The sequence below is a fragment of the Doryrhamphus excisus genome, linkage group LG3, assembly GCF_037039965.1.
Source record: "Doryrhamphus excisus strain RoL-2023G ecotype Guam linkage group LG3, RoL_Dexc_Guam_v1.1, whole genome shotgun sequence".
In the NCBI taxonomy this organism is placed as follows: Eukaryota; Metazoa; Chordata; class Actinopteri; order Syngnathiformes; family Syngnathidae; genus Doryrhamphus; species Doryrhamphus excisus.
Window position 1 is genome coordinate 13,370,902 of NC_136359.1, and position 27,802 is coordinate 13,398,703.

General features: G+C 40.1%; 1 protein-coding gene across 12 annotated transcripts in view; it reads left to right on the top strand.

Annotated features, from left to right (window-relative positions):
* Positions 1 to 27,802, top strand: part of trpm3 (transient receptor potential cation channel, subfamily M, member 3) — a 131,552-nt gene that overhangs the window by 86,639 nt on the left and 17,111 nt on the right. For 5 of the 12 annotated variants that reach the window (XM_058072037.2, XM_078789681.1, XM_058072031.2 and 2 more), the window contains exons 9-17: positions 6,561 to 6,633; positions 10,914 to 11,014; positions 11,340 to 11,474; positions 11,548 to 11,598; positions 17,320 to 17,460; positions 20,010 to 20,039; positions 22,218 to 22,510; positions 23,025 to 23,253; positions 27,075 to 27,278. In XM_058072037.2, coding sequence (XP_057928020.2) covers positions 6,561 to 6,633; positions 10,914 to 11,014; positions 11,340 to 11,474; positions 11,548 to 11,598; positions 17,320 to 17,460; positions 20,010 to 20,039; positions 22,218 to 22,510; positions 23,025 to 23,253; positions 27,075 to 27,278 — 1,257 coding nt within the window. The remainder of the gene's footprint in view (positions 1 to 6,560; positions 6,634 to 10,913; positions 11,015 to 11,339; positions 11,475 to 11,547; positions 11,599 to 17,319; positions 17,461 to 20,009; positions 20,040 to 22,217; positions 22,511 to 23,024; positions 23,254 to 27,074; positions 27,279 to 27,802) is intronic. The other 7 variants (XM_058072034.2, XM_058072039.2, XM_058072038.2 and 4 more) reach the window with 3 other exon arrangements.

Here is a 27,802-nt window from a genome sequence, read left to right on the forward strand (position 1 = left end):
TAGCAGGAGGGTTTGGAGGCTAGCAGTAGTATGAGACTCCCCTTCTCTGCAGGTTTCTACTTTCTACTGACAATGAGTCAACACATACAATAATTGTAGTGGTAGTGTCATGGTCTGTGGCTGCATGAGTGCTGCTGGCACTGGAAAACATGAATTCCAATATATACTGACATTTTGAAGCACAGTATGATCTACTACCTTGGAAATCGTGAAAGTGTACCTAATGAAGTGTTCAGCGACTGAAGTCCTGTGTATTCTGATAATATTTGAGAGCAAATAGTCTTCCCTTTGAGAGTTTATGCAGAGTTTAAGTAAAGACCCACATCGTGTGGAACGCACTTGTCACATTCGTCTCTCTTGCAGAGTACTCTCATCCTTTCTCCAGCTCTGTCAGTCACAGAAACGGAACCTTTTAATTATGCTGTTTCATGGCAAGTCTGGGGGGTGCAGCATATTCTCTGTGTATCGTTTTTTGCAAACCATTTGATGAAAACAGTCAGGGAAATAAAGCTGCTGCACTACTGTCTACTGCAATTTGTTTTAAATTTTACCCATCATTCACAAGTCTTATGTGAAACATGAAGAAATATTTTTTTCCCTTTTCTGTGCATTAAAATCGTGAACAACAGTTAATGTGCGCTAGTTTACAATGCTGTCATTGGGATACGCATATTTCGACGATGAAGCCCTTTAGAAATGACCCTAACAATGTTGCAGTGTTATGATATATACATGCTTTGATCATGCATTAACACGAACACTGATGATAACATGTAATCTACTTGCTGAAATGTCTTTCCTCGGCACATTGATACTAACAAACTAATATGCCGCCTCGCCAAACGCTCATCTCAGCATCATTCACACAACAGAAGAGAGGATGCCGAGCTCTCAATTTTGCTAAAAAGACTCAACAAGAAGCTTGTTTGCTGTTAGCATTTTTGCCCAAGGACTGGAGCACATAGTTACTTGTGCTGGAAGACACAGCCATCCCATTGGGGAGCGGGCATCATAAGTGTTGTTGCTGCTGTTGTTGTTGTTGACGGAGCTAGCATAAGCATGTGTTTCAATGTTTTGGTAGTGTTTTAAATCATCAAAAGATACTGCAACTATTACATGTTATCATCAGTGTACATGTTAATGCATGATCAAAGCATGTATATCAAACCATGCAACGTTGTTAGAGGGTTTTTTTTTTGAAAGCTTCATAGTCGAAATAGATGTATCCCAATGACAGCATAGTAAGCTATTGACTAATTTTCTCGTTTTATACTGCACACAAAACATACAAAACTGTGTTCATGTTTCACACATAAAAAAAAGTGCAATTCCCCTTTAAAGGCGTATGCATGCAATATGTTGGTACAACAGCAGTTGAATTCATATTGAAAGACAAGATAGACTCTAACAGCCCCTACAAAGCAACGCTTATCAAGCAGCATTTAATATATAGCACTGCAGAAAGCACTTATTGACCTCACTATTGACTTGGTTGGTCTCTTTGTTTCACTGTTTTCCTCAAATCAATTACCTCTAGCTGCAGGTATAATGTTGCCAATACCATTGGACAGCTGCACATAGACAACTAATTCCCCCCTCCACTAAATGAACTTACTAGAGTATGTGTTTTTCGCTAAATTGAAAATGATAGTCTCTGTGTGTACTTGCAAGACATATGCAGAGAGCAGCAGGTTGGCAGCCTGGCATCATGCTCACTTGTAAGAGAATTGATGGCATCCTCAGTGGGCTTCTAGCATGCTGACTGATGGCTTCTCTGACCACAATATAGCAGAGCACAACAATAGAGTGTGCATCATTTAGCAGGAGCAGCTGTAGAACCCAGATAATTTGGTGCTGCCGCTCTGAACCTACACAACAATTAGTACTGTCATAATGCAACTGAGCAAGGATGATACAATATGCAGATGTCAGTTAATTGGTGACAATGCATATTTTTGTTATATTGGCACAATTAAAACCTAAAATAATACACAGATGCCTCATATATCAAGTCAGATGCTCCTTCCTCACGTGGTTTCTATAAAAAGTCCCATTCTCAATAGACATATGCTGCAAGTCATTTTTGTCCATGCACCATGCGGAGAGTCTCAAAAAGCCTCAATGGACTATAATGGTCTGAACCAAAGAGCAGTTGGCACTTTCCTGCCCGGTACTTCTGTCTCCCTCATTTAGGTCTTTGTGACTAAGTCGACATAATACAGAGCACAGAAAAGTGGACTAAACTTAGAGGTGTTTGGAACATTTGGCCCATCAAAAAATACATGACTGAGCACATGAAACCAAAGGCGGTCCAAACTCATACAAAAAAACAAGTTAAACAAACTCATAGCACAGACAGCATGAGTGCAGTTTGGTCCAAACTGATAATATTCCTGTGAACATTTTGCAAATGTCCGTATGTATTATCTTTTTACACATTAGTTAGATAGCCTCATAGTCAGGTGAAACTATTGTGCTAAGGCAAACACAACTCCAAAACGGGTCATGACTATGGCAAGGGTACATTGAAATGGTAATGATGCAATATTCTGCATTTTTACATAGGATTGCATGTGTTTTTCTACACCAAAACCTTTTGTAGATCAGGAAAAGTGTGTGTTTGCTTTTTAAACCTATATTTGCATAGACAACTGCGAACCTACTTATCCTACCAATGCGATGCAGGACGCCACTACTAGGGTGCAGACGAGACCGCAGCAAAAGCTGCAGTTCAAAACTCAAATTGTTTTATTATTGTGTGTGACAGAAAAAAAAGCTCAGACTTACTTGGTTAAAAGTCTTTTGGTACCACCTTCTGTTTTATATGTATAAATCTGGAGTTCCACAAAATAGTACGACTCCTGTTTTTCTGACTTTTTCTAGGGAAGCAATGTTTGGGAAAACAATTGTGAGTTGTGATGCAACAATTTATCCATCGGACAGAGGAAACTGTGATAATTGATTTATATAGCGTAAATTGTGCACATTTTCTCCACTGTGTTTATAGCTATATATCTTCAGATCTAATTGGAGGGCTAATTACATATAATAATCATTCCCGCTTTCCCTCCATGTCTGATCTTCTGCAAGTGGGGGTCCATGATGAATGCCCTGATATTTCCCATGTTGGCATGAATAATTGATCGTAGAATAGTCCTTATACCATATGTTTAATTCAAATGAAATATTCAGCAGGAACCACCAACAGTGTTCCTTTGCCTGCTTGACAAGAGACACTATGAATAAATAGGAGACGAGGAGAGTAAAATAGTCACTCATGAGAGCCGTGAGACTGAAGGGGAAATAAAGTGAGTATAAAAAAAGAGAAAGAACAATGAATTTCACGGAGAAGGTGCAGTACAGGTGAAAACAAATAAAGAGTAGAGTTTATCAGTTGGACAGTTTATCTCTTTAAAAATGAATGAGAAGAGATCTCCTCTCTTTTGGCAGCCAAACTGTAAATTGCTTTTTTCTGCAGGAAGCTAATAAAACATATTCAAGCATTAAACTGAGGCCAGTATGGCCTACTGTATGGACTAATGTGGCGGGTCTTTGCAGATATAGCAGTTTGTGTGTACGTGTCCTGTGGTATGTGTTTAAATGGCACCATTAGCACAGTCTTGCCCTCTTAATGAAATGATGAATATTTTCCAATCAGCTTGGCTCACTGCAGCATGAAGTGCGGATTTTTTTTTTTCCTGTTTCCCACCACATGTATCTGTGAAGAAGAGGGAATACTCCACTCAAAGGAAGATTGCACTGCCATTACATTTCTCACATCTGCCTTTGCTCCGCTTTGCTTCCTTTGCCTCACGCAGGCTTCCCATTTCTTGCCGACTCATTTCCACCCTTCCGATCCCTGCTGCCGCTCGACATTGCTTCTTAATTGTTGAATTTAAACTCTATTGCTCTATTCTTGTCTGTAGATTATGGAGTCTGACAGACGTAACTCCTGCATGATCTCAATATCATGTGGAGCTGAAAGAGTTGAAAGGATAAACCCTTTCAAAGGAACTTACTGACCGTTCCAGGATGTAGGTGGATTTGGGATTTTTCCCACAGAAAATAATAGTAATACAGTCATCCCTCGCCATATGGCGGTTCCAACAATCGCGTTTTTTCAAAAAATAATGAATTATTGCTGTTTCATTGTTGACTATAGTCAAAAATATGTGTATTGTAATATTTAGAAGATAATATTTGAAATATTCTGTTCACTCTGCCTCAGTAATGTTACGTTGATGACACATGACATTAGATTAGATTACTTCAAACTGTATGGAATCCACTGCAGGGCTACAGGACTACAGCTATATTCTGGGAAAATATTCCATTTATTAATATCGATTCCCACTTTGCCAAAATTCACTCATTATGTTCCGGTGTAGAACCAATTAACCACAATAAATGAGGTATGACTGTAATTTAAGGAAATTACAACATGATTACAATATCCAACAATGAAACAGCATGATTCATCAATGAAAATATTTTTGAAAAACCATAGCGGCAAGGGGCAACTGTATACTAGATGAAGTTTTTCAAGTGGTTAGAAGTTGATGACAGGACTTCCGTGTTGCGACCAACAAATGGTCAACTTTGCATCATGACTAACAAAAGCTTCGTCTTCTGAGAATGCGTCCTGGAGTTCACCTTGCTTGTAGGAAATGACGATCCTCAATGGGAGTCCTTGAAATTAGATTAGCAAACAGGTTGCTTAGTCTCTGTGCAGGAGAAGCTCTGTTACAGCATAAACCCACAGGGTCACCTTGGGAATATGATTGGAGTAGGGGAAGAAAGAGGAGCAAACAGAGGAGGAATTAACAGTGGGTGGAGCAGAGGAGAGGTGGGGGTGGACCAGTGGGGGGTTGGAAGACTCATAGTTGGATTGGTTGGGCAGGAAGATGATGGGTAGAAGAAGAAGGAGAGGAAAAGGTTGACACGCCTGTGGGGCGGAGAACAAAGATGAAGATCTTCAATTTCCATCGTCAAACGGCACCTTTATCTATCTCTCGTGCTGTAGGCAGCCGGGCACTGTGTGTGTTCTTCACTTTGGAAATCTCACTTCCTTTGTCCATCCAATTATTACTTTCTTATCATCATCATTCTGCTTTGTTTGTATATTTGAAACCATTCTGGCATGAAAGCATGCCACATATTATGCAACTTATTCCTTTAGAGACACACAACCATTTAGCAAATGAATGTTAAATTCATGCTTGTTTAACAAGTAAAACTGTACAATCCTGAAGACATTTTCCATGAACACTAAGTATTGAGAAGTGTGGCTGCTGAGCTGGAAAGGAAAGAAAGGATTTGATTTCACCTGAATTAAGAAAATTATTCTACGCTTCCGACCTGGCAGCTCTAAACGCAGCATCCTTCTACCAATATATTCACTATCTCTCCTCTGGACATGTCCCAACCATCTCAGTCCGGCCTCTCTGACTTTATCTCCAAGGCCTCTAACATGTAATGTCCCGCTGATGTACTTGTTCCTGATCCTATCCATCATGGTCACTCCCAATGAGAACCTCAGCATCCTCCAGTTCTGCTTCCTGTCTTTTCCTCTAGACCAAACATCGCTGGGTGAAGATAGTCCAAAAATATGTTGTTATTGTGGTCTTTCTTTTAGAATGAGTATAGTCAAAAAACCACAAAAAAATAGAAAAAAGCAACAAAAGCCAAAGAAAAACAAAACACACATGGATTAATCATGCTGATGCATGAATACACACATTGTGTGCTTGAACAACTCATTGGGGTTCCCTCCCATGAAGACCCCTGATCGATGCGTTCACATCCCATTGCACTCTCATTCCACCTAGAGAAAGACCTTTTGATTACAGTTGTGTGTGTTCCACCACACACACAAACACACACATGCATTTAACTGCCCCACTAATTAGTGATTGAGTGACACAGGTCTAAGGCATTACACTGTGCCTCACTCCTCATTTCTCACTGGGATTAATCCACATGTCATCAGAATATGGTGTGCAAATGATAGATGGGCCAAAATAATAGATACCATAAATCACCAATGTGAGTGGAATTACATTTTAAACAATAATGTTTGCATGAAATCAGAGATGGTGTTGGAGGAGGGGATTAAAAAGATGGTTAGCCCGCATTATTATTATTACAGCATTGGCCAAGAGAGCGCAGCAGCAGAAGCTTTCAGATTCCCAGAGCTCTACGAAATGAAGCCATTTAGAGGAGGGTGATGGGAAGGAAGATGGGCTGCAGGGAAGAGGGGAGGTGGAGGAGGAGATGGATGGTGGGTTTGCAGGATTAGAGGAATAACTCGTCAGGCATTCAGAACACGCTTTCACCATTTCTTGGCTTCCTCAAGGTGCCCTTCACACATGAATACAAGCGTGAGCACCTATGCCCACACGTTTTAACGCCAGCATGCCTATAGTCACCTTTGCCAAATATTGCCTTGAAAAACTAAGAAAAAACAAGAATTCCCACATTATTAAGGAAACATGACTAAAACCCTTGTAATTGTTTAACTTAATGTCTCACTCCCTTTTTGTTTTTTCTGTTTCTCTCAGATAACAGTCTTTCGGATGGGCTCAGAAGGTCATCAGGACATTGACCTTGCAATCTTGACTGCACTACTCAAAGGTAGGCCCCTTGTTTCTGCACTACAGTAAGTGGTTTCCACGTTCGTACGGCCCTCCAGGGATGTTGTTATTCGGCATGCAGGTTCTATGCATAAAAGAGGGAAGCTATTGTAGCAAAAACACTTGTGCTTGTTTTGCTCCCTTTGCATCCTACAGGGAAAACTGTACCGGAATACTGTCATTGTACTATATGCAAAGATAGTTCACTGAATTCTCAGTATTGGCCCACAGTTTCCATTTTCCTTACCCCAGAGAAATACAGTTGTCTGTGTGAGTGACAAATTGTTTAACTTTATTCATCAGCCACTTATTGATTTTGATGTCTCCCTAAGCAAATAAACCATGATATAGGCTGGTCTATATGCATGGAGGATTCGTGAGGGCCACTGGGATTCAACCGCACACACCATTGAACTAACCATGAGCAGTAATAAGCAACAAACTCCTTTCTGTCGTCTCAAAACCTAAAAAAACATACTACATTGCAGCTGACTTTGTGGCTGTAGTTTCCTCTAAAAACATTTAATTTTGGGCAAGCGTGTCATGTTTCCTAAGCCTTTATGGGTATGCTATTAAAAAAAGACATTGTAATTAACTCAGGGACCAGCCTAAAATTTTTCATTAGTGCAATCTTATAGAGAATAGTTAGTTCTATTAATCAAATGAAACTGAAATAAATATTGTACATTACACTGATCACCTTCATTACACATCGACATTTTTCGATCCACCAGATTCCCAAGTAAGTCTCAAGTCTTTAACCTCAAGTTAAAGACGAGCAATGTTCCCTCTAAGCAAATTCATACAGCACATCAAATCCAATCCAACCTGAACTGTAAATGAAATAAACACATATTGCAATAAACACAGTTGCAGTGCAAGAGGGAACAACAAGTGGAAACAACATATAACACAATGACGAACACTGTTCAGACTGTTTGCATGTAATTATTTCTCCAGCCAATCAATTCATAAAAAGCATGTTACATAGTAGCGTTGGCGTCTAGCAGAGTTAAGGAGTTAAGAGAGCATAAATGCTGCTTGCTAACCCCTTATTATGGCGGAACGAAAGGCCAGTGCAACATCCACTTACAAAGCCAAAGTAAAAAAAAAAGTTGTTCTTTTAAGGTAGACTGTCTGTGGGGAGTATGTACAAACAGAAGAACAAGATGTGAAACTGTGAGATTTTTTTTTCATTTTCAAATGAGAAAGGGCCGCTTTGTAGAACATTCATGGAATCATACTTTCAACTATTTATGCAGATTGATCACAGTTGCTCTGATGGTGCAATCGGACACTAAGCAGCTCCACACAAGAAGGCCTGAATGTGAAATTGAAATTATATTCTATAAATAATGTATGCTTAGTATAGTCAAGTTGCACAATTTCTTTGCCTGTAGCATCACTCACTGATGTTTGTCTTCATTATGTTTCATGTCTCCAAGGTGAATTCTGTTATCTCTATCACTGCTTCCATGAATTGTATTAGCGTCTTTCATTTCTTTATGCACTGGGACATAAATGGTATTTAGGTAAATTGAAATCACAGAACGCGAAAAGAGGGCAATGCGATATCAACATGCAAAAAGAAGAGATGAGGCAAGTGAAAAATGAGAGAGAAGCACCAGGGCAACATGTGTGCATGGGACCCTGCGTGAGAGTCATTTTACATGCAAGTTTCATTCCGCAGCTCAGTGAATAAAGACACGTGAAGGCTTTTAGTGTAAAATGAAATCCTGCCACTGTCACATCCTGCCCAGGAGCATTTTAAAACACTGGATTAGATGCCGCACTGACAAAACTGAGCTTCTGCCTGGAGCATAACAAGCAGGTCATGTCCAACAAACAAGGAGGTGTGAGATTTGCAATAATTGACTAATTGATGGTCCACTCTCCGAGGCAATCAATATCCTAAGGATTCTCTCGATTAATATAATTTGCTGCAATTCAGCCTCCCTTTGGAGGAACAGAGTAAAGTAATATGCTTTGACTAAAGACAGACCACCCTGCATATTAATGCACACAAATCTCCAGTAAAGTGCTTATTAGTGAGTTTTTCCTCTTATTAGCAGGTCTCAGTATGAAATCACAGCATGAAGCTCCAGTAATGCGTGTACAGGCCTTCAAACCAGAACACTTTGTACAGTGATTAGGCTGCAAGCTTCACTGGAAATTATTTTCTACAAGATTATTTCAGATTACTTCACATAGACTAGAATGCTGAGTCAACTGTTGCTGATCTTCGGGATCGTTAAGACTGTTTTTATTTAAAGCCGAAATCGTAAAGAATGCCAGTTCCCTTTACTTCTGTCATTGCTAACACGATAAGACATTGCAGTGATAACATGACTTAACCATGTTTGGCGCGGCAGGAGGGGAGGCGGTGGGTCATCAAACACCGCTAATGGTCAGGGAGATAACGGGAATGTAAAAAATAACGTGGAGATCATGGTATAGCTGTTTGTATCCATGGAATACAGCTAATTGATAGATTAGACCTGAGAATACAATGACCTGGATGAATGATTATATTCATTCAGACATAATAGATAGATAGAATAGCCATAGGATAGAATAGCCATTGAGGGAGCAGTATTGTTCAAGATACCACTGTAAGTGACCATGATGACTGCTGGGGGTATTACAAGTGGATGAGACATTTTGATGAGATTGCATCATGGAGCCAGGCATCTGATAAATTCTGAGCCTGGTGACATCATAATATACACATTAGATGAGTACATTTACTCCCATCACAACCTTTGCCTATAGCCACAGCTCCACACACCCATCGAGAAACTATGCAGCAGTTGACGAGACGATACACAAGATTGGGTCTACAAGGCATACTACAACACACTGTAGAGTGAGACAAGGGGTAGAGAGGACAGGATGATTTGCCGATGAAGGATGAGGAGAAAAAGGAACAACAAGAGGGAGGGAAAAAAATAGAAATTCCAAACTCAGTTCCAATAGAGGAGCAGAGTGTCACTGTCACTGTTAAAAACCGCAACATACATTTGCACAAGTAAGCACATTACTACACAACATGAATGCAAGACTGCCAGCCATATGCAGCCAATTACGGTGCCAGCTGTGGTACCTGCAACAGTAGCTTGTGTTTTTCTTGGGGATTATTGTGCATGTGAGATCAAGTCTGGTGCTTGTGTGTCTCACCGAACATTAACATCACTGACCCCGAGTATAGAATACCAGATATTATCACAACATGTTTGGATTTTAATTCTTGTAACCATTCATATGCTCTAATATTTTGGTAATAAATGATGTAACAGGGCGGCACGGCGGTCAATTGGTTAGCGCGCAGACCTCACAGCTAGGAGACCAGGGTTCAATTCCACCCTCTGCCATCTCTGTGTGGAGTTTGCATGTTCTCCCCGTGCATGCGTGGGTTTCTCCGGGTACTCCGGTTTCCTCCCACATTCCAAAAACATGCTAGGTTAATTGGCCACTCCAGATTGTCCATAGGTATGAATGTGAGTGTGAATGGTTGTTTGTCTATATGTGCCCTGTGATTGGTTGGCCACCAGTCCAGGGTGTACCCCGCCTCTCGCCCAAAGACAGCTGGGATAAGCTCCAGCACCCCCGCAACCCTTGTGAGGAAAAGCGGTAGAAAATGAATGACTGAATGATGTAACATTCAGGTGACAACATTTGGACCTTTTATACTTTTTACGATTGCTAGCATTTGGTTGTAGCCAACAATGTGCTCGGGGGGTTTGGGGGCCTTTCGGGGGCTCCACTGTAACAAAGTTACCAAGCCTGGCACTTTTGCCTGGGTACGGCGGTCACCTTGTACTTGACGGGCTGAAGGACCACTCCAAACTTGCCCTCCAACATGGGTAGGGGTTGACCGGGCGGGGTGGAGAGCGTAAAGCGCTGCAGAATCCAGGCCAGGAATAGAAAGAGTAGAGAGAGTTCCATCTTGGCTCAGGCCTCTCCTAGACACACCCTGACCCCAGCCCCGAACGGCAGGTAGCTGGACGTTGGGAGGATCAAACCCGTGCCGTCACTGTTCAAGAATCGAGCTGCAAAAAGATGGCGTGATTTACGTGATTGAGGGGGGGGATTCAAGAATTCAAAGGTGGGAGGCTCCAGTCATGTCTGAGTTAATGAAATGGCAAAAACACCAATCTAACAATCAAACAAACAGTATGACTGTGTAGTTTATTCTAAAAAGTATCATAATCAGTATCAGCGCCATTGCTTCAAACCTGAAAGCCAAACTGAATGCAACTGACTCATCTGCTCCTCCCTCAGGTGCCAACGCTTCAGCTCCTGACCAGTTGAGTTTGGCTCTCGCGTGGAACAGAGTTGACATTGCCCGCAGTCAGATCTTCATCTATGGGCAGCAGTGGCCTGTAAGAAACACTGTTGTATAATACAAATACATAATGTGTATGTTTGCCTTAAGTTGTCTAAATAATACAATATTTTTAATTGAGACATGACAACCTTCAATAATTGTAGTACCACAAAAATAAATATTTTCATCCAGATTCTACCTCTATCTTTATTTATTAGAAACTTGCTTTTGGATTTGTGTGAGCATACGAATGCTCCTTCTGTCCTTCTATCTGGACTAAATGGCGGTTGTCCATAGATACTACTAAAGTGATTTGCATTTGATACATGTAGAAGCAATGATAGCATCAGTATGCACCTCCATGCTTTGTTGTTGATCAGGTTGGTTCCCTGGAGCAAGCCATGCTGGATGCCTTAGTTCTGGACCGAGTGGACTTTGTCAAGCTGTTGATTGAAAATGGAGTCAGCATGCACCGCTTCCTCACCTTGTCCAGGCTGGAGGAGCTATACAACACGGTAAGAACAGAAGTCTTGATGATAAGGTCCCATGGCAGACATATTGATCTGATCATGTTATGTTTGCCCACAGAGACACGGCCCATCCAACACGCTGTATCACCTTGTCAGGGATGTCAAAAAGGTATGACTATCACTAACGTCAAACGTTACGGCAATGTTGGCTGGAGTGTTTGTGTAATAAAGACCACATGAAGCTTCTTTTTATTTGCCTCGTATTTCATTTGTTTGTATTGATGGTCCTAGTTGCTCTTAACAGCAAATAGAGGCTGGCTGTTCTCTTTCAGCTGGAGCTGCAGGCTGCTGTATCTGTGTAGCGCTGTGCATGACTCGCATCCCTCTGTCTACTTCCATTCACTCCTTCACTATTTACTCTGTTCTTTCTCTAAGGCACATAGCGCCATTGCGAACAAACACTACATGCATTAAAGAGTATTTTATTCACAGATTTTTGAACTTGAGAAAACAGCTGTGGAACTGCTGTGAGGCTGAGAAGGAATAACTCCAGTGTAGTTGTGTTTTTATTTGTGACTATTTGTGTGTGACTTAAGTCTTTGACAATACTAATTTTTGCATCACAATGGTGTGTTTTCATCTACTTGTGGCGAGGACTATTTGCATTTTGTTTTTGTTGCACACACAACTTGATTAAAATATAACAACTGTGAGCTTTACATTCAGTACATGTCCTCATGCCAATTAAGGGTGATCCCTCAGGTGGGAGATGATGGAGGGGTCACCATCAGCCACACTGGCATCAAGAGGGGTTCATTAATTCAGGTGTTACTGATTGCAGTCCTGCTGCATCCTTGGAAAGGTTGCATGCTGCAATCAAACCTACTCTCTTTAAAGCTATTATGTCTTCAAACACAACTTTGATCTAAAGCTGCCACAAAGCAAAGAGCACATATGAGAACTCAAACACGTCAGTGCATGGCAGGATAGCTTTTAGTTTTCATTAGGCACCATGCTCCTGCCTAGGGAGAGGTACAATTCACATTTGAAACTGGTACGTTGCCAATTGGGAATTGTATTGGCACCGATTTTTGGGACTTTTGGATGTGCTTATGTGGTTTTCCTTCCATCCACTGTCATCCATCGAAACTGACTTACTCGGAACTTGATCCTGTGAGCCGAGTTCTGATCAGATTTTGGTGAGAAACGTAGTTCCAGTTACTTAAGTAAAGAGTTTGGCTTCTCAAAACAATAGGCTGCGGAAGAGTAATACATTTGCATGACAAAAATGCCTCCTCGAAAAAAATCAGACCTCACAACTCACCTGGCTTTATTTTCACTATTGAAGGACTACACTGCTGATGGGGATGTCATACAACTTCATGTCAAAAAATCTGAATTATCCCTTTAAGATCCAACAGTGCAAAATGTAAATTCTTGCAATTTTTCAACTACTCTTAAAATTTTGATCAGGGGTGTATTTGGCTCTCTGGAGTCTAATCAAGCGTGACATTCCACAAGTGATTTTTTTTTTAGTTTTTTAGTTCCCTGTCTAGAAATGTGTATACAAGTGAGCCGTTCAGAATTTGGCTTTATCGTCATGTCATAATCAGTTTAGAGTTTCTCCGCCCATGATTTGAAACCTCCCTTTTTTGTAAGTGACTACACGGTACTACTATCTTGTTTATGCCACAAGCTAAGCATAGCTGCTGTTTTGTTGTATGCATAGATGGTCATACATCATTCCATTACCTCCAAGCCACAGAAGACTTTTGAGAAAAGTGGATTCATTTTATGTATGATTGTTAGCCATTCCTGTTAGGGCTTCAGACCTTGTTCTAGAGCTCAGGGGAGCTTCTGCTCCAAGGCTGAAGTCTGTAATGTCTTTACTTCAAAGCCAATCCCCGTCTTTTCCTCCAGTGTAGAAATAAGACTCAGGCTGTAGTTTTCTGGGTGAAACTTGTATTTGTCGTTACCACTCACTTGCTTTGTTTGCTAGCATTGCTTCTGACTGCTACTGCAGTAGAGGGGGGGGGGCTGTGGCTCATTTGTATGAGACTGGACGGCTCCCAGAAACCGGTTGCTCTGAACAGGGCTGTTTAGAAGGGTTTTAAGTGTGGTTTATTTCTTGATTTTTGGGCTGTTTTGACCAAAGCATGTCAAGGTACTAGGTTTTAATCTGTGAAAAATAATTATAATATGCATACTTTTTATTATTAACTAAACAAAACTGAATAAAGTTTTAGAATTTTTGACGCAGCTCTTTGCTTAAACGGAACTTATTATGCAAATTTATGGCCCTTTGTATTGAGTTGTGGACTCCTATAAAGCAGCTGCACACAATAACCTGCACAGAAAGCTTTTTAGATCCTCCAGAATCCGTACCTATTCTAGCTGTAATCCTTGGATTTCCAAAATGGTTTGTTTGAATTCATTCCACCCATGGCCCGCCTCCATGCCCGCCCACTTGACTGTGATTGGTAACCCTCCCAAGACAAAGCAGAGTGAGGTGGACAGTCATCCCAAACTTCTTTCAGGGCTCACTTCTAAATGCATGATTCTCATTATCTGAAACTTTGGCATCGTTTGGAATACAACTTTCTAACTACATTTATGGGTTAGAAAAGCATAATAGGTCCGCTTTAAGTTGTGCAGTTGAATGTTGCTATCCTAATATTTTGTCAATTACCTTTTAATACCATCCCTACATTGACTCACAATGTCGTTATTAAATCTTCCTTGTTCACACCTCTAGACAAGACACCATTACAGTCAGCACATGGCCTTTTGCTGTTATTTTGACCCCAAAGCAGGTGTTATTCTGGTAACTGCCGGCGAAGGTTGCTCTTGGGGGAGTGTAATGCGGTCCAATCATTGCATTGTGTGAAAGCCCCAGTCAAAAACACACAGATTGGCTTTGTGAGCTGCAGCTGCTCAAGCAGAAATTGACTTTGCTACAGAATAAATGAACAATGGCAGTTCATGCTGGGTGGCAACACACTTGGTGCTCCCAGATCACAGCATGGCTATAACCTGCATGTTTGACATCTTTTTTTAGCCACATAAAACACGTACCATTCCAATAATCTGATGTATTTTAACAACGTTAATCAAATGTACACTCCTAGAGTTTTATGATGCTTACTTACTGGGTTTATATATATACATATATATATATATATATATATATATATATATATATATATATATATATATACATATATATACATATATATATATATACATATATATACATATATATATATATATATATACATATATATATATATACATATATATACATATATATATATATATATATACATATATATATATATATATACATATATATATATATATATATATATATATATACCTCGTTTATCACGGATAATTACTTGCAGACCAGACTGTGATAAGTGAATTTCCACAAATAAGGATTCCTTATTTATAAATTGAATATGAGAATATGAGAATAGAAAACAGCCTTCTAAATGCGGGTTTCAACATTATTCGAGTCCTCTCAACATGAAATTACACCCGTGTAGTCACATTTACACTTGTATTAGCCAATTTGGTAAGGGGCCATCCATAATTTTCAACATTTTCACAAGAGTACAAAGAGTACTCTTTTGAGCAACCCCCCTCCCCCCCTAAAAAGAGTACAATCCCAAATGAAAAATGTTGATAGGTCCATGACCAACTGACCCAATACAGCCAGGAAATTCGAACATGTCCAATAGTGTTCTCTGGCTGTATTTTGGGACTCTGGTCAATCAGTCACTGCCCATCAACATTGTATTGAACGAACAAGATAAAAAATTATATCAAATGCCTCTTTTTTGTATTTTTCTTTCAAGAAAATACAAATGTATTACAAATTTGGTCTTTTTGTATTGTTCTTTCTATCAAATGATACATGTAGAAAAGTCCTGATGCAACAACTGTTTTCCACAGGATTTTTTAAACAAGGGAATACTTCTTTTATACACACATGATTACTCAAGGAGCAGAAGAGTTGCCCTTGGTTTCCAGAAGCCTGAGGAGATAAAATCTTCTTTGAAATGATGGACACAACCCTTGAACTCAACTCAATGCGAAGTATGCAATAAAGATGCCACAACTGTTTTGAAAAGGCTTAACAATCACACCTATAGTCTAGTCAGTGTATCACAGGAAGTGAAAACCACATTGATTGTTACTGCACTGTCCACAAAGTCAAATTCACCACCACAGAGTCATTCAGAAAATGGCAATCACAGCCAGGTCCATGCCCAAATATAGAAAATAAACACAGAGCTGGCGAATAGATTCAGGATGGTCGGTTTAGTTTTGATCTTCTCCATTTTCACAACGGCACTTCAGAACAAATTCGCCCTGCTCGAGTCCTTTGATTTGGAACCTTTCCAAGCCGCCTGGCCAGCCGCGACAGCGTCCTTCCGCTTTCTTTCCGATCGCACAAAGCACTAACCATTGATGTATTGTTCGTATGCATTGCTCGGTGAGCGATGAATGGCAGTAATTCTCTTTTTGATGAACGAAAATAGGTAATCGAAATCACCGGGGTCGGCCATTGTCTGATTGTTGTGTTGGAATGCGAAGCACGCAGAGCTACGTGGAGTATCGCGTGGACTGGTACGCTGTCGCGCTAGCATACAACGACAGGGGACCACTCTATTCGCGCTAAAATTTGACTGCGTCCCGCGGTTCGAACATACAGACATCAACAGTTTCTGGTTTTCAAAAAGCGTACGTTGATGTCTTAACCCCCTCCCCTCCTCGTACGGTTTGTACGCTCGTGAAAATGTTGAAAATTATGGATGGCCTCTAAGCGTAACTAAGTCATATAAGACATAAATACGACTTGTGCTTGTGTGTGTTACTTTAAACCTATTCCCTAAGGGAAAGTAAATAACATGCTGTAATTACCTTTCTATAACTAATACCACCATATGTCACAATATATACTGCCTGCAGAGCAGACATGGCATCTGTAAAGCTGAGCTTTGCAGGGTAGTGATGACGATGTGCTGCTATATGCAGTGTGAAGTGAAATATAATACAGATTACATTGTAACATGATATTGTAAATTATTGTTATTTATTTGTTGGGGAAAAAAAGGCCTCTCATTAACCATTGACTTACCCTAAATAGATGTATGCTACACTCTGCCCTTGAGTAAACTAACACCCCTAGGCAATACAAGGAAATACGTTACTGACCGCCGATGTCCAACGTAGTAGAGATAATATGAGTGTTTTTGTTAAGTACAGTGGGTGGGCTGTCATGATGATATCTGACTTCAGATACATGACAGGACTTTATTATTATTACTACCTATACCACTTACAGTTGACCCTTCATTATATCACCCCTCTCTTCCAGGCTAATTAGTCTCATTAAGTCCTTAAGAGCAAATTATTTTTATAGTTTTTTTTTTATTTTCTTAAGAAATAATATATGCTCATTAAATCACTTTCATGTATTCAGCACTTGGGAATTGTCAGCAAGAGATCTAGTCTGTTTCTATGGACACTTAAGTCGAGTTCCAAATATTGATTGATTATTCTTCTAACGTAAAGCACAAACAAAAACTATTTAATACAAAGGGCTGGAAGAGAGATCTTGTCCGTCTTGTAGTGTTTCTCATTTCCCCTGCTCGTGCTTATCGTGCGCTCTACTCACTGATACTGTGTGTTCTTTCCAAGCGAGAATATCCAGGGTTCAGTTGGATCTACTTCAAGGTGAATTTGATAATCATGTTTTCTTCATAGCCAAACTCAGTTTGATGTGGATTTATTTTTTTTTTGCAGTGAGTGTATACTTTACCTGCCTTTTTTATTGAGTTGGCAAGAAGTTGTTGCCTGTTAATGCTATCTGCTTTCGTAGGGAAACCTGCCCCCAGACTACCGCATCAGCCTCATCGACATTGGACTGGTCATTGAATACCTCATGGGCGGGGCCTATCGTTGTAACTACACCAGGAAGAGATTCAGGACTCTGTACCACAACCTTTTTGGACCAAAGAGGGTGAGCAAATTCACCTCACATTCCTTTAACATACAGTTTATTTTTTTATTTTTTTAAGTCATTAATAATAATTACAAGACACTATATGTTCAAATTAGCCCCGATAAGTTCATGATAGATAATGTGGGCAAATAATTTAATAATGATACTGTATGTTAGGCAGTGACTGCGCACTCTACAGCAAATTAGCATTTACATTCAAACACTGCTTGGGATATGCTTGAATGAGCAGCGAGTGCAGGAGCCCTTAGCGTGTAATTGTGCAGGTAGTAAAGGGGGAAACAATCATATTAGTGACGCCCAGAGCTGCAAACTGTAGCAGCTCTTTTACTTTATAGCTTTTAGCTGATGCAATAGGTGTCGCTTAAAAAAGATAAGCCTATGACTTTACAGGAACAGAAAAGGTTTTTCTATATACAGCGGAGCTTCTAAGGTCAAACACCTTCCATTCAGGTACACTAATTGACCTTCAGGTTTTTTGCATTGCATAATGCTTTTTTTCCCCATAGGAAATAATGAATATTTTAATAGTCTGTTCAAAAGTGTCAAAAGACAGTTCATTTCCATTTTAAACAGGGGTTTCAAACTCAATTTACCTGGGAGCCACTGGAGCTAGGGTGTGGGCAAGGCTGGGCCGCATCAGGTTTTCCAAAAAAAAAAAAAAACGCATTTATTAAAAACAGAAAAATATACAAACTTTTTCAGTGCTTTGGTTCCGATTTTCTACAATAAAAGCTCTGATAAAACATTCCACTGTTCTCAAATATCTTAATTTTTATTTTTCTGCACAAAATAAGATGAAAAATAAATAAACAAATCAAGAATAAAGAAAATCAATCAATCAGTAATAAATAAATATAATAATAATAATAAAACAGCAAATAATAAAACCTTAAGAAACCACATATAGTTGGTGGGTAGACAAATTATTTTTTTCAGATTCAAATGAACAAAGCATTATTAGAGCCCTGTAGACACGACAAAACACGACTATAGTCACATTTATACTTTTTTTTATTTACAACATATTGCGCAACTGCAGGGTCTTGAGACACATGCTAACTCGCAAACTAGAGCGCTAGCGACCTAAACGGTAGCCTTCAAGTTATTTCCTTTAAACTTAAATAGCCAAAAACTTACCACTTCCACACGGATAGGGAGGATGACTAATAACAGTTATTTAACCTTTAACATGAACATTAATCAAACGTAATGATTTTTTCTGGGTACATGATACCATACAGCATCCATATCAAACTTGCGGGGGCCGCACTAACATTAAACTTTCATATCAAGGCAGGGGCCTCAGACTAGTGTCCTGTGGGCCGCGTGTTTGAGACCCCTGATTTTAAAAGATACATTTTCTACCTCTGATATAAAGCACAGGCACTGGCCAATCAGTAAATAGCTGGTTAGCACCTAACCATAGCAGTCAGTGTTCCGTAATTTCTCCCATTAATGGCTGTGTTCAATTATTCATGTATCCTCTAGTCGTCATTTGACGACTAGAGGATCGGATAAGCGCCGGGGTCTCTAATTAGGTCCAGGTCAAAAAAACATTATTGTCAACACCTGTGGCTGTAGGCAAACTCTTGATGTACTTGTTCTTATCTGCACAAGATGGCAGTAGCTACATTTCAAGTATCATGGATGATCAACATCCAGCAGATTCACATTCAAGTTCTTACAACATTGGTTCTATTCTGTCCTTTGTTTGGAATTTATTTATTTTTATTTCCTTCCAATTTATTTCCTTTTTTGTGTATTATCACACAAGAAAATAAGTTAATGTGAGCTAGCTCACGTCGGACATCATGGGAAATACCTATTTCGACGCACCTCACACTGTGTTTCAACGGTGTCGACATGAATAATTATTTAATAACTGTAATTCTCTTGATGAGCAGACCCTTGATAGAACATGCAGCCAATGAACAAAAGACTGATATTATGTGCCATACCTTTTGCTAGTTGTTTGTTCGCCCCGCACACACACTTTCCTTATTGAGCTATACGATCATGCTGTTTAATCCCTTTACACTGCTTCACACCTTATACACAGGGGCGATGAATGAAGAAATATACTCATGAAATGCCACAATTCTGCTTGACGATGCATCCTTGTGTGTGTGAATGCATGCTTATGGGGTTGTCGTGTGCCTGTTCATAAATTTGCATATCTGCAATGGAAGAAACAAAAGTAGCTTGATGGAAGAAGATGGAGATAAAGCAAAGAAACACTGATAGCGCGAGTGAGAACATGTGATCACGTAGTCACACACATGCAAGCACATAAACATGTTAGAACGAAAACGAAGATGCAGATATCAAAATCCCTAAAGGGAACCAAGCTATTTTTACCATCTTGGATGATAGCTCATGAATACATAATGCAAACATGGCCTTCTTTATTACAGATACACATTACTGTAGCCACTGTATCAACCAATGCACAATGCTGCTTTTGCACAACGTCTTACACCAGCAAAATTTTTTTCCATGAAATACATCCCAAAAGGTGTTTCTTCATGTTCTTGTTGCCTTTTTAGCCCAAAGCCTTGAAACTGCTGGGGATGGAGGTGAGTGTTCCCATCATAGTCATTCCTTCCCATTCTCTTCTTCTTCCTCCTCTTCCTCTAAATTGTTCCTCTTCAAAATGTGTACTGGTTTGTGTTTTGTGTCTCAGTCAGTGTCTTGTTTTTTTTTTCAAAAAGTCACTAATGTCTCATTGCACCAGATGGTGTAATAATGAGTCCCGCTATGATACATGTCTAAAGAGCCTGTTCTCACAAGGAATTAGTAGCATTCATACAAAACTCATAAATCTACTTGATGATGTTTTTTTTTAAGCGGAACTACTAAAAGTTGATCACTTCTGAGATCATACAATTCACAAGTTCACTACTATCACTATTACGACTATCATGACACAATTAGACAATTATACAAACTATCAATAATATATACAAACGCAATATAACAATGTGTGGCACTATAAAATTGGTCGTTGTTGAATACAGCATTTGTAAAGGACTCCAAACCTCTACACCACAACATCATGTGGAGCAGTTCAGAATCAATATATATCTAATAACGACAAATGACAAAAACATAAAAACACTCTGGAGGACCTCCGATCAACAACACCATGTCTATCTCTTTTCTTCGTGATCAGAACAGGATCAATTAAGCGAGAATCTGTTCATGTGATGATGCGTTTAAGCGCACTATGTGACTCAGAGTGTTTCGCACCGGTTTTCAGACATCAACCAATCAGAGGACAGAAAAACCTGGACGTTACTGTACGCCTTCGAGCTGGCCTTGTGAGGAGAATCTGAAATGTGATTGGATACAGTAACAGAAACGCTGCTAATAGTATTTAAGTGACAAGTACCAGCATGACTGATTTTAAAGACCCTGGGTAGATTACATTAACATAGCAACTCATAGAAGATGAAACCTGATTGGACAAAAAAAAAAGAAATCTAACGTACACCACTGGAAGACTTTGCTGGCCCTGACTGACACCACTGTACATAATCTATCTGTACTATTCTATATTGGAATATGAACTACCCGCATGATGTGTTTTTCTTTGGATTTTTTCTCAGCTTTTTGTTTATGTTTTGTCATTCTAAAATTAGCATATAACTCCTCCGCCATTGTTTAATAACTCGCCAACAACCTTTGAGACACATGTTTTCCAGCGGGTCTTAATCTCTTCAGGCCACTGATGCATATGAGTGACAGGGGAAGAAAAGCTGTAACTCTCTGGGGGAGAAGCTCTTTATAGTATAAGAAGCATGTATAGTATACATCTCTAGACCCCAGATATAAAACAAGCCGTTTTCATATTTCTTATGTCTCAGAATGGATTGTGTTTGATTTTAGAGTTGGCATTCTTGTGGTAAAGTAGCATTTTTAGTGCAAAATGTATGCATCATTGTGGGTAATTTGCAGATTCAGGAACTTAAATAGTCCAGTTGCACTCATTTTTGTGATTTTCTACATAATTCTTGTGAGAACAAATTGGTTTGAGCTCATAGTTGCACTGAACTTCCTGAGCAATGACCGAATGAGTAGTTCCACTGTGTAGTTTCTGCTCTTGTGTGTGTGAATTGCATGACCTTATGGCAATTTTCTATCTGTCTTTTTTTGTCAGCATATTTTCCGCCTTACTTGATGTGTGCTTGCAAATGTCTCCTTGTTATCAATCAACCTCAAACAATATGTCACATTTGGAGCTGTTACTGGCAAGTAAAAGACATATTTCATCACCCAGTCCTATGTCTCCGAGCAAGTGTATTAGAGCTAGCTGTCAGATGTCTGTAATTGACACAACACATCAGTAGCATTGCAATGAAATTATTTTAAATCAGTATCTCCATGATGACCTGCTGCCATGTTAGGCACTAACTGCCATCTCTCCTGAGACAGCGGGTAAATCTCAGAACGCGAATAAACACCAGGAAAGGAAATTAGATTAGATAGTAATTATTAGAATATTCTTGGCAAAAGCATACCTAAGTGCTCTCCATATACTGATTTTTCTTCTGCAGTTAAACACAGAATGAGGAACTTTAAATAAAAAAGTCTTTCATATGCAAAATGTATTTAGTATTGTAACCGTGCGGACCGCTACGTCTGTTGTCATGATGTATGGTAATGAGCATCATTCATAAACATCGCCTGCAGGAAGAATCTACATAGCTGTTTATCTTTTCCTCCCCCTGTCACATGTCACGGATTCCCACCAGGATGACATGCCAATCCGAAGAGGCCGTCAAAAAACGACACGCAAGAGAGAAGAGGAAGTGGACATCGATTTGGATGACCCTGAAATTAACCACTTCCCTTTCCCCTTCCACGAGCTGATGGTATGGGCCGTCCTGCTAAAACGTCAGAAGATGGCACTGTTCTTTTGGCAGCACGGCGAAGAGGCCATGGCCAAAGCCTTGGTAGCATGTAAACTGTGTAAGGCCATGGCCCATGAAGCATCCGAGAACGACATGGTGGACGACATCTCACAGGAGCTTAACCACAACTCCAGGTGGGCGATAGATGCACACATAAACACACTTCTTTGACAGGAAAATGACCTGATTCCAATTTCTGCAGCTCCCAGGGTGTAGAAGTGACATACATAAGGAAATCTAATGACATGCATCATCGTTATTTAAGGACATGCATTGGAGACGATGGTACTCATCTGGGGGGGGTAATATTCTGCGTACAGAAATAATTTAGGGGACATATTTACCTTATCTATCTCACTACAACATTTTGCCCATATCTCATGTAACTAAATTAGGAACAACAAAATTAAATACTTCTCAGCATGATGCAGTACAACAGAATACATGTGTGTATAACCACACTAGACATTTTACATTTTCTCTCGTAGGTGGAAGTGTTTATGTGCAATTCTAATTTAGAATTTCAAGCAGATGGTCAGTGATGCCTGGACCAGTTTCATGTAATCCTTACATGTTGTGCACAAGGCGCATTACTGCCTCTATCCGTGTCTTTATGCGTCTGTTTATTTCATGTATACTATTTCCTAGAGAGTTTGGCCAGCTGGCAGTGGAACTTCTGGACCAGTCCTATAAACAGGATGAGCAGATGGCCATGAAGCTCCTGACGTATGAGCTGAAGAACTGGAGCAACGCCACCTGCCTGCAGCTGGCGGTAGCGGCTAAGCATCGGGATTTCATTGCGCACACCTGCAGTCAGATGCTGCTGACAGACATGTGGATGGGACGACTGCGTATGCGCAAGAACTCTGGACTGAAGGTAAAATAAGGGAGGCAGCCACTGGGGAAAACGAGAAATGCAATTAGCAACATACTTAGACATCATCTTTGAAAACATAAATTAGACCGTTAGACCGTCTCCACATTTTTTGCAGGCAGAATACTAGGTACACTTATTGGAGTGATTGAATTTGTAATTCAAACTAAGCAATGATGCTGTACCATTTTCATTCCGGTATCCACATATCCGGTATATCAATTTTAGAATTTAAATCTTCTCAAGGGACAATATTATAGAAAGGAAACTTGGGTATAATAAGAATAGTCAGTGTACAGCTTGTATAGCACAATACAATTATTATCCACTAGAAATGAGCCAACACCTAGCTATTATTATCTAAATAGCTGGCGTAACAAGTAGAGCAGGGGTCTCAAACTCAATTTACCTGGGGCCACTGGAGCTAGGGACTGGACGAGACTAGGCCGCACCAGGTTTTCCAAAAAAAAAAACAACACACATTTATTAAAAACAGAAAAATGAATAAACTTTGCTTTGGTTTCGATTTTCTACAAGAAAAGCTCTGATAAAACATTCCACTGTATTCAAATATCTTATTTTTTTTATTTTTCTACACAAAATAAAATGAAAAATAAATAAATAAATCAAGAATAAAGAAAATCAATCAATCAGTAATAAATAGATATAATAATAATAATAAAACGGCAAATAATAAAAACTGAAGAAACCACATATAGTTGGTGGGTAGACAAATTATTTTTTTCAGATTAAAATGAACAAAGCAACACGACTATAGTCACATTTATACTCTTTTTATTTACAACATATTGCGCAACTGCAGGGTCTTGAGACACATGCTAACTCGCAAACTAGAGAGCTAGCGACCTAAACGGTAGCCTTCAAGTTATTTCCTTTAAACTTAAATAGCCAAAAACTTACCACTTCCACACGGATAGGGAGGATAACTATGAACAGTTATTTAACCTTTAACATGAACATTAATCAAACGTAATAATTTTTTCTGGGTACATGATCCCATACAGCATCCATATCAAACTTGCGCGGGCCGCACTAACATTAAACTTTCATATCAAGGCAGGGGCCTCAAACTAGTGTCCTGCGGGCCCCATTTGGCCCGCGGGCCGCGTGTTTGAGACCCCTGAAGTAGAGTAACAGGATAATGTGTCTTGACTGCAGTCAAGCATGGTGGTGGTAGTGGCATGGTCTTAGGCTGCATGAGTGCAGCCAGGACTGTGGTTCTTTGAGGGAAACATGAATTCCAACATGTACTGTGACATTGTGATGATAGTGACCCCGCACACACCTCCAAAATGATAAGTGCCTTGTTGAGAGGAAGGTGGAGGTGGGTGGCCGCCTGAGCACCTGAGCTGTGGTGGAAAGGCGTGAAGGTTTCAATAACAAACTGTGCAGTTTTGGTAAATTTTACGCTCAAGAGCATTAAGACAGTATATTATATGTAGTATAATATTGACACTTGGGTCACAGTTTGGACATGTTCACTTTGAGGTGTACTCACTTGTGGTGCCAGATATTTAAAGTCCATCAGTGTATCATTCCAGTCATCACTAATGACACTAATCCATCATTAGCCATGGACTTCTACCATAACTTTGTTAAACTCTCCCAATCGTCATCTGAAGCCAAAGGGAACAGAAGAGCTGACCTTAATTACTAGAAAACCTTGAAAATGTGCCCCACATATTATACATTTTAGATCTGTGTGGTGAGCTTTCACTCAACCCGTTGGGGCCGTGAAGACTTTCAGTGTGCTGCAACTACATGTGTCACTGCCTAGTCAAAAATCATCTCTCTTTTTTTTGTTTTATGGAATTATTTTTGGAATTTTTGTGATTTTTAGAATTTTTTTATGGATGAAGAAGTTACCTTCTTTTCTGGAAAGCACTATGGATTGCCTTATCTATGTATGGTGCTCTATAAATAAACTTGCCTTGCCTTGCCTGATGGGTAATACACTTGAGGTTGTGTATCGTTAAAATTAAATGTCCAAACTTCTTCTGTTGTAGATTTTAAGGTAGATTAGAGAGGTTGGACTCATTTATGACAGCCAGTTGGCTTGGGGGTTGCCACGGTACAGTCAGTGGGGGGGTGGCCAGTCAGTAGGGGTTCAAACAAAATAGAGAGTGAGACAGTGTAGCCACTCTCTGCAGAGTGCTTCAAGTCTTCTTTGACCTTTGGAGACAGTGAAGTAGGTCTGCGGGGGTGTTTTGGACGAGGAAAGATAATGTACTGCTGAGCCTCATGGGAGCGGAAAGCATGCCACAAGTTGAACAAACAAGATCTTCTGCCCCCGGGATGTCATGACATACACCAAATAACACTGTCCAAATATTGTCAAAACAATATGGGTGCACATGTTATTGCGAGCACTGCTAGCATCCATTCCCAACACTGTAGCTCATCAGGATATTGTCACTGCAGGCTATGAGTGGACGATGAATCACTGAGATGAGAATATTGATTTCATCACACGTTATGTTTGACATATGTTTGACTTCTTTTGATTCTAATGATTGATGTTGAATGCGACATACCGGAGCGTGACTACATAAGTAACTAAAAGGACCTCCGGAAATATATAGTTACACAATATTAAAGCGGAGATTCATTCATTCATTCATTTTCTACCGCTTATCTTCACAAGTGTCGCGGGGGTGCTGGAGTCTATTCCAGCTGTCCTCAGGCAATAGGCGGGGCTGGACTGGTCGCCAGCCAATCACAAGGCACATATAGACAAACAACCATCACACTCACATTCATACCTATGGACAATTTGGAGTCACCAATTAACCTAGCATGTTTTTGGAATTTGGGAGGAAACCGGAGTACTCGGAGAAAACCCACGCATGCACAGTCCGCCGTGCAGCCTAAAGCAGAGATATTATGGAGAATTGACTTTTTAACTGTTTGTAAATTAGGTCTCTGGAGTGCTTACACTGTCATCCAGAGGAAAATGACACTGTTAACTGTGTACTGTAGGTTTGAAATGTGTTTCAGCAAGCTGTTCAGATTCTTGCCTGAGTGTAAAGTAAGAATCAGACTAATATACATAAAGTGGTGTGAAAAAGTATTTGCCCCTTCCTGACTTCTTGATGTCACACTTAAATGTTTCATATCATCAAAAAGTTTAATTATTAGTCACTGACAAGACAACTGAACACAAAATGCTAATTTTAAATGAAACTTGTTTTTTTTATTAAAGGAAAAAAAACACCTGAACCTACATGGCCCTGTTTGAAAAAGTGATCCCCCCCCCCCCCATCCACGAAAGTCAAGGTCACTTCATGCTCAAAAACCCTTCAATGTGGTCCAAATTCCTCCACAGTGCTGTAAGAGACTCAAGTTATCGCAAACGCTTGATTGCAGTTGTTGCTGCTAAGTGTGTCCAAACCAGTTATTGGGGTGAGGGGGGCAATCACTTTTTCACACAGGACCATGAAGGTCTGGATTTCTTGTTCCCTTGACAAAAAAAAAATAGTTTCATTTAAAATGTGCATTTTGTGTTCAGTTGTCTTGTCAGTGACTAATAATTACATTTATTCTTGGCCTGATATGACTGATTCATGATTCTTGATTATGAATACCATATCACTGTCAAGTAGCGACATTCAGGTCGACTTCATAATGGGAGGCTTTTTATGACAAGTTAAATCATGTGATTGTCACCTTCACCGATGGCCAGTGTCATACTTTAGCTGCATCTCCCTGTAGTCATTTCTGCATCACTGCTTATAAGCGAGAACATCTTTATCATATCTGACATTTCACCTCTATCTCCTCCACCTTCAACTTTCCCCCTGCAGGTTATCTTGGGTCTGCTCTTGCCACCGTCCATCCTCAGCCTAGAGTTCAAGAACAAGGATGAGATGTCTTACATGCCCCAGGATCAAGAGGCATATTTGCAGGAGAAGGAGGAAGAGGAGCCAGAGAAGCCGGTCAAGGAGAAAGAGGAGGAAGACATGGAGTTCACAGTAAGATCTTACTGTGAGGCGCAGTACAACTCCGTGGTGAGAGAACCCACCTCAGCCCTGCATCTCAGAACCTGTGCACATATTTAGGCATCAGGCGTTCACATTAGCAAAAACAAGAGCAGTTGTGATTCTGCAATGAGAATTTGTTAACACATCCACACACAGTTGTCCAAATGCACCCAACATGGCCAACCTTCCTGTTGCTTGTTGTCTAAGCCAAGACATGGTGGAGTTGTAGCGTCTCTTGTGGGTTTTCCTCGTGAATGTTTCTCCCTACATCTATCTCCTCCTCTGCCTTTCCCTCCCTTCTCTCTCTATACCTCTTCTTTTCTCTTTGCCTTTTTTTCTTTTTAATTCCCATGCTCTGCACTCTCTCCCGCACCCCCCCCCCCCCCCCCCTCCCGTCCCTCTCTCCGAGATGAGGTACAGTACTTTGCTAGCTGACAGCTGTCCCTCATGCTCTTTCTTCCAACCGGTGATGGCTTGCTGCAGCGGACCACTCCGCATGTGGGCTGCCGAGCATGAGAGGCCCCCGGATTTGCATTGGTGTAACCGTGTGT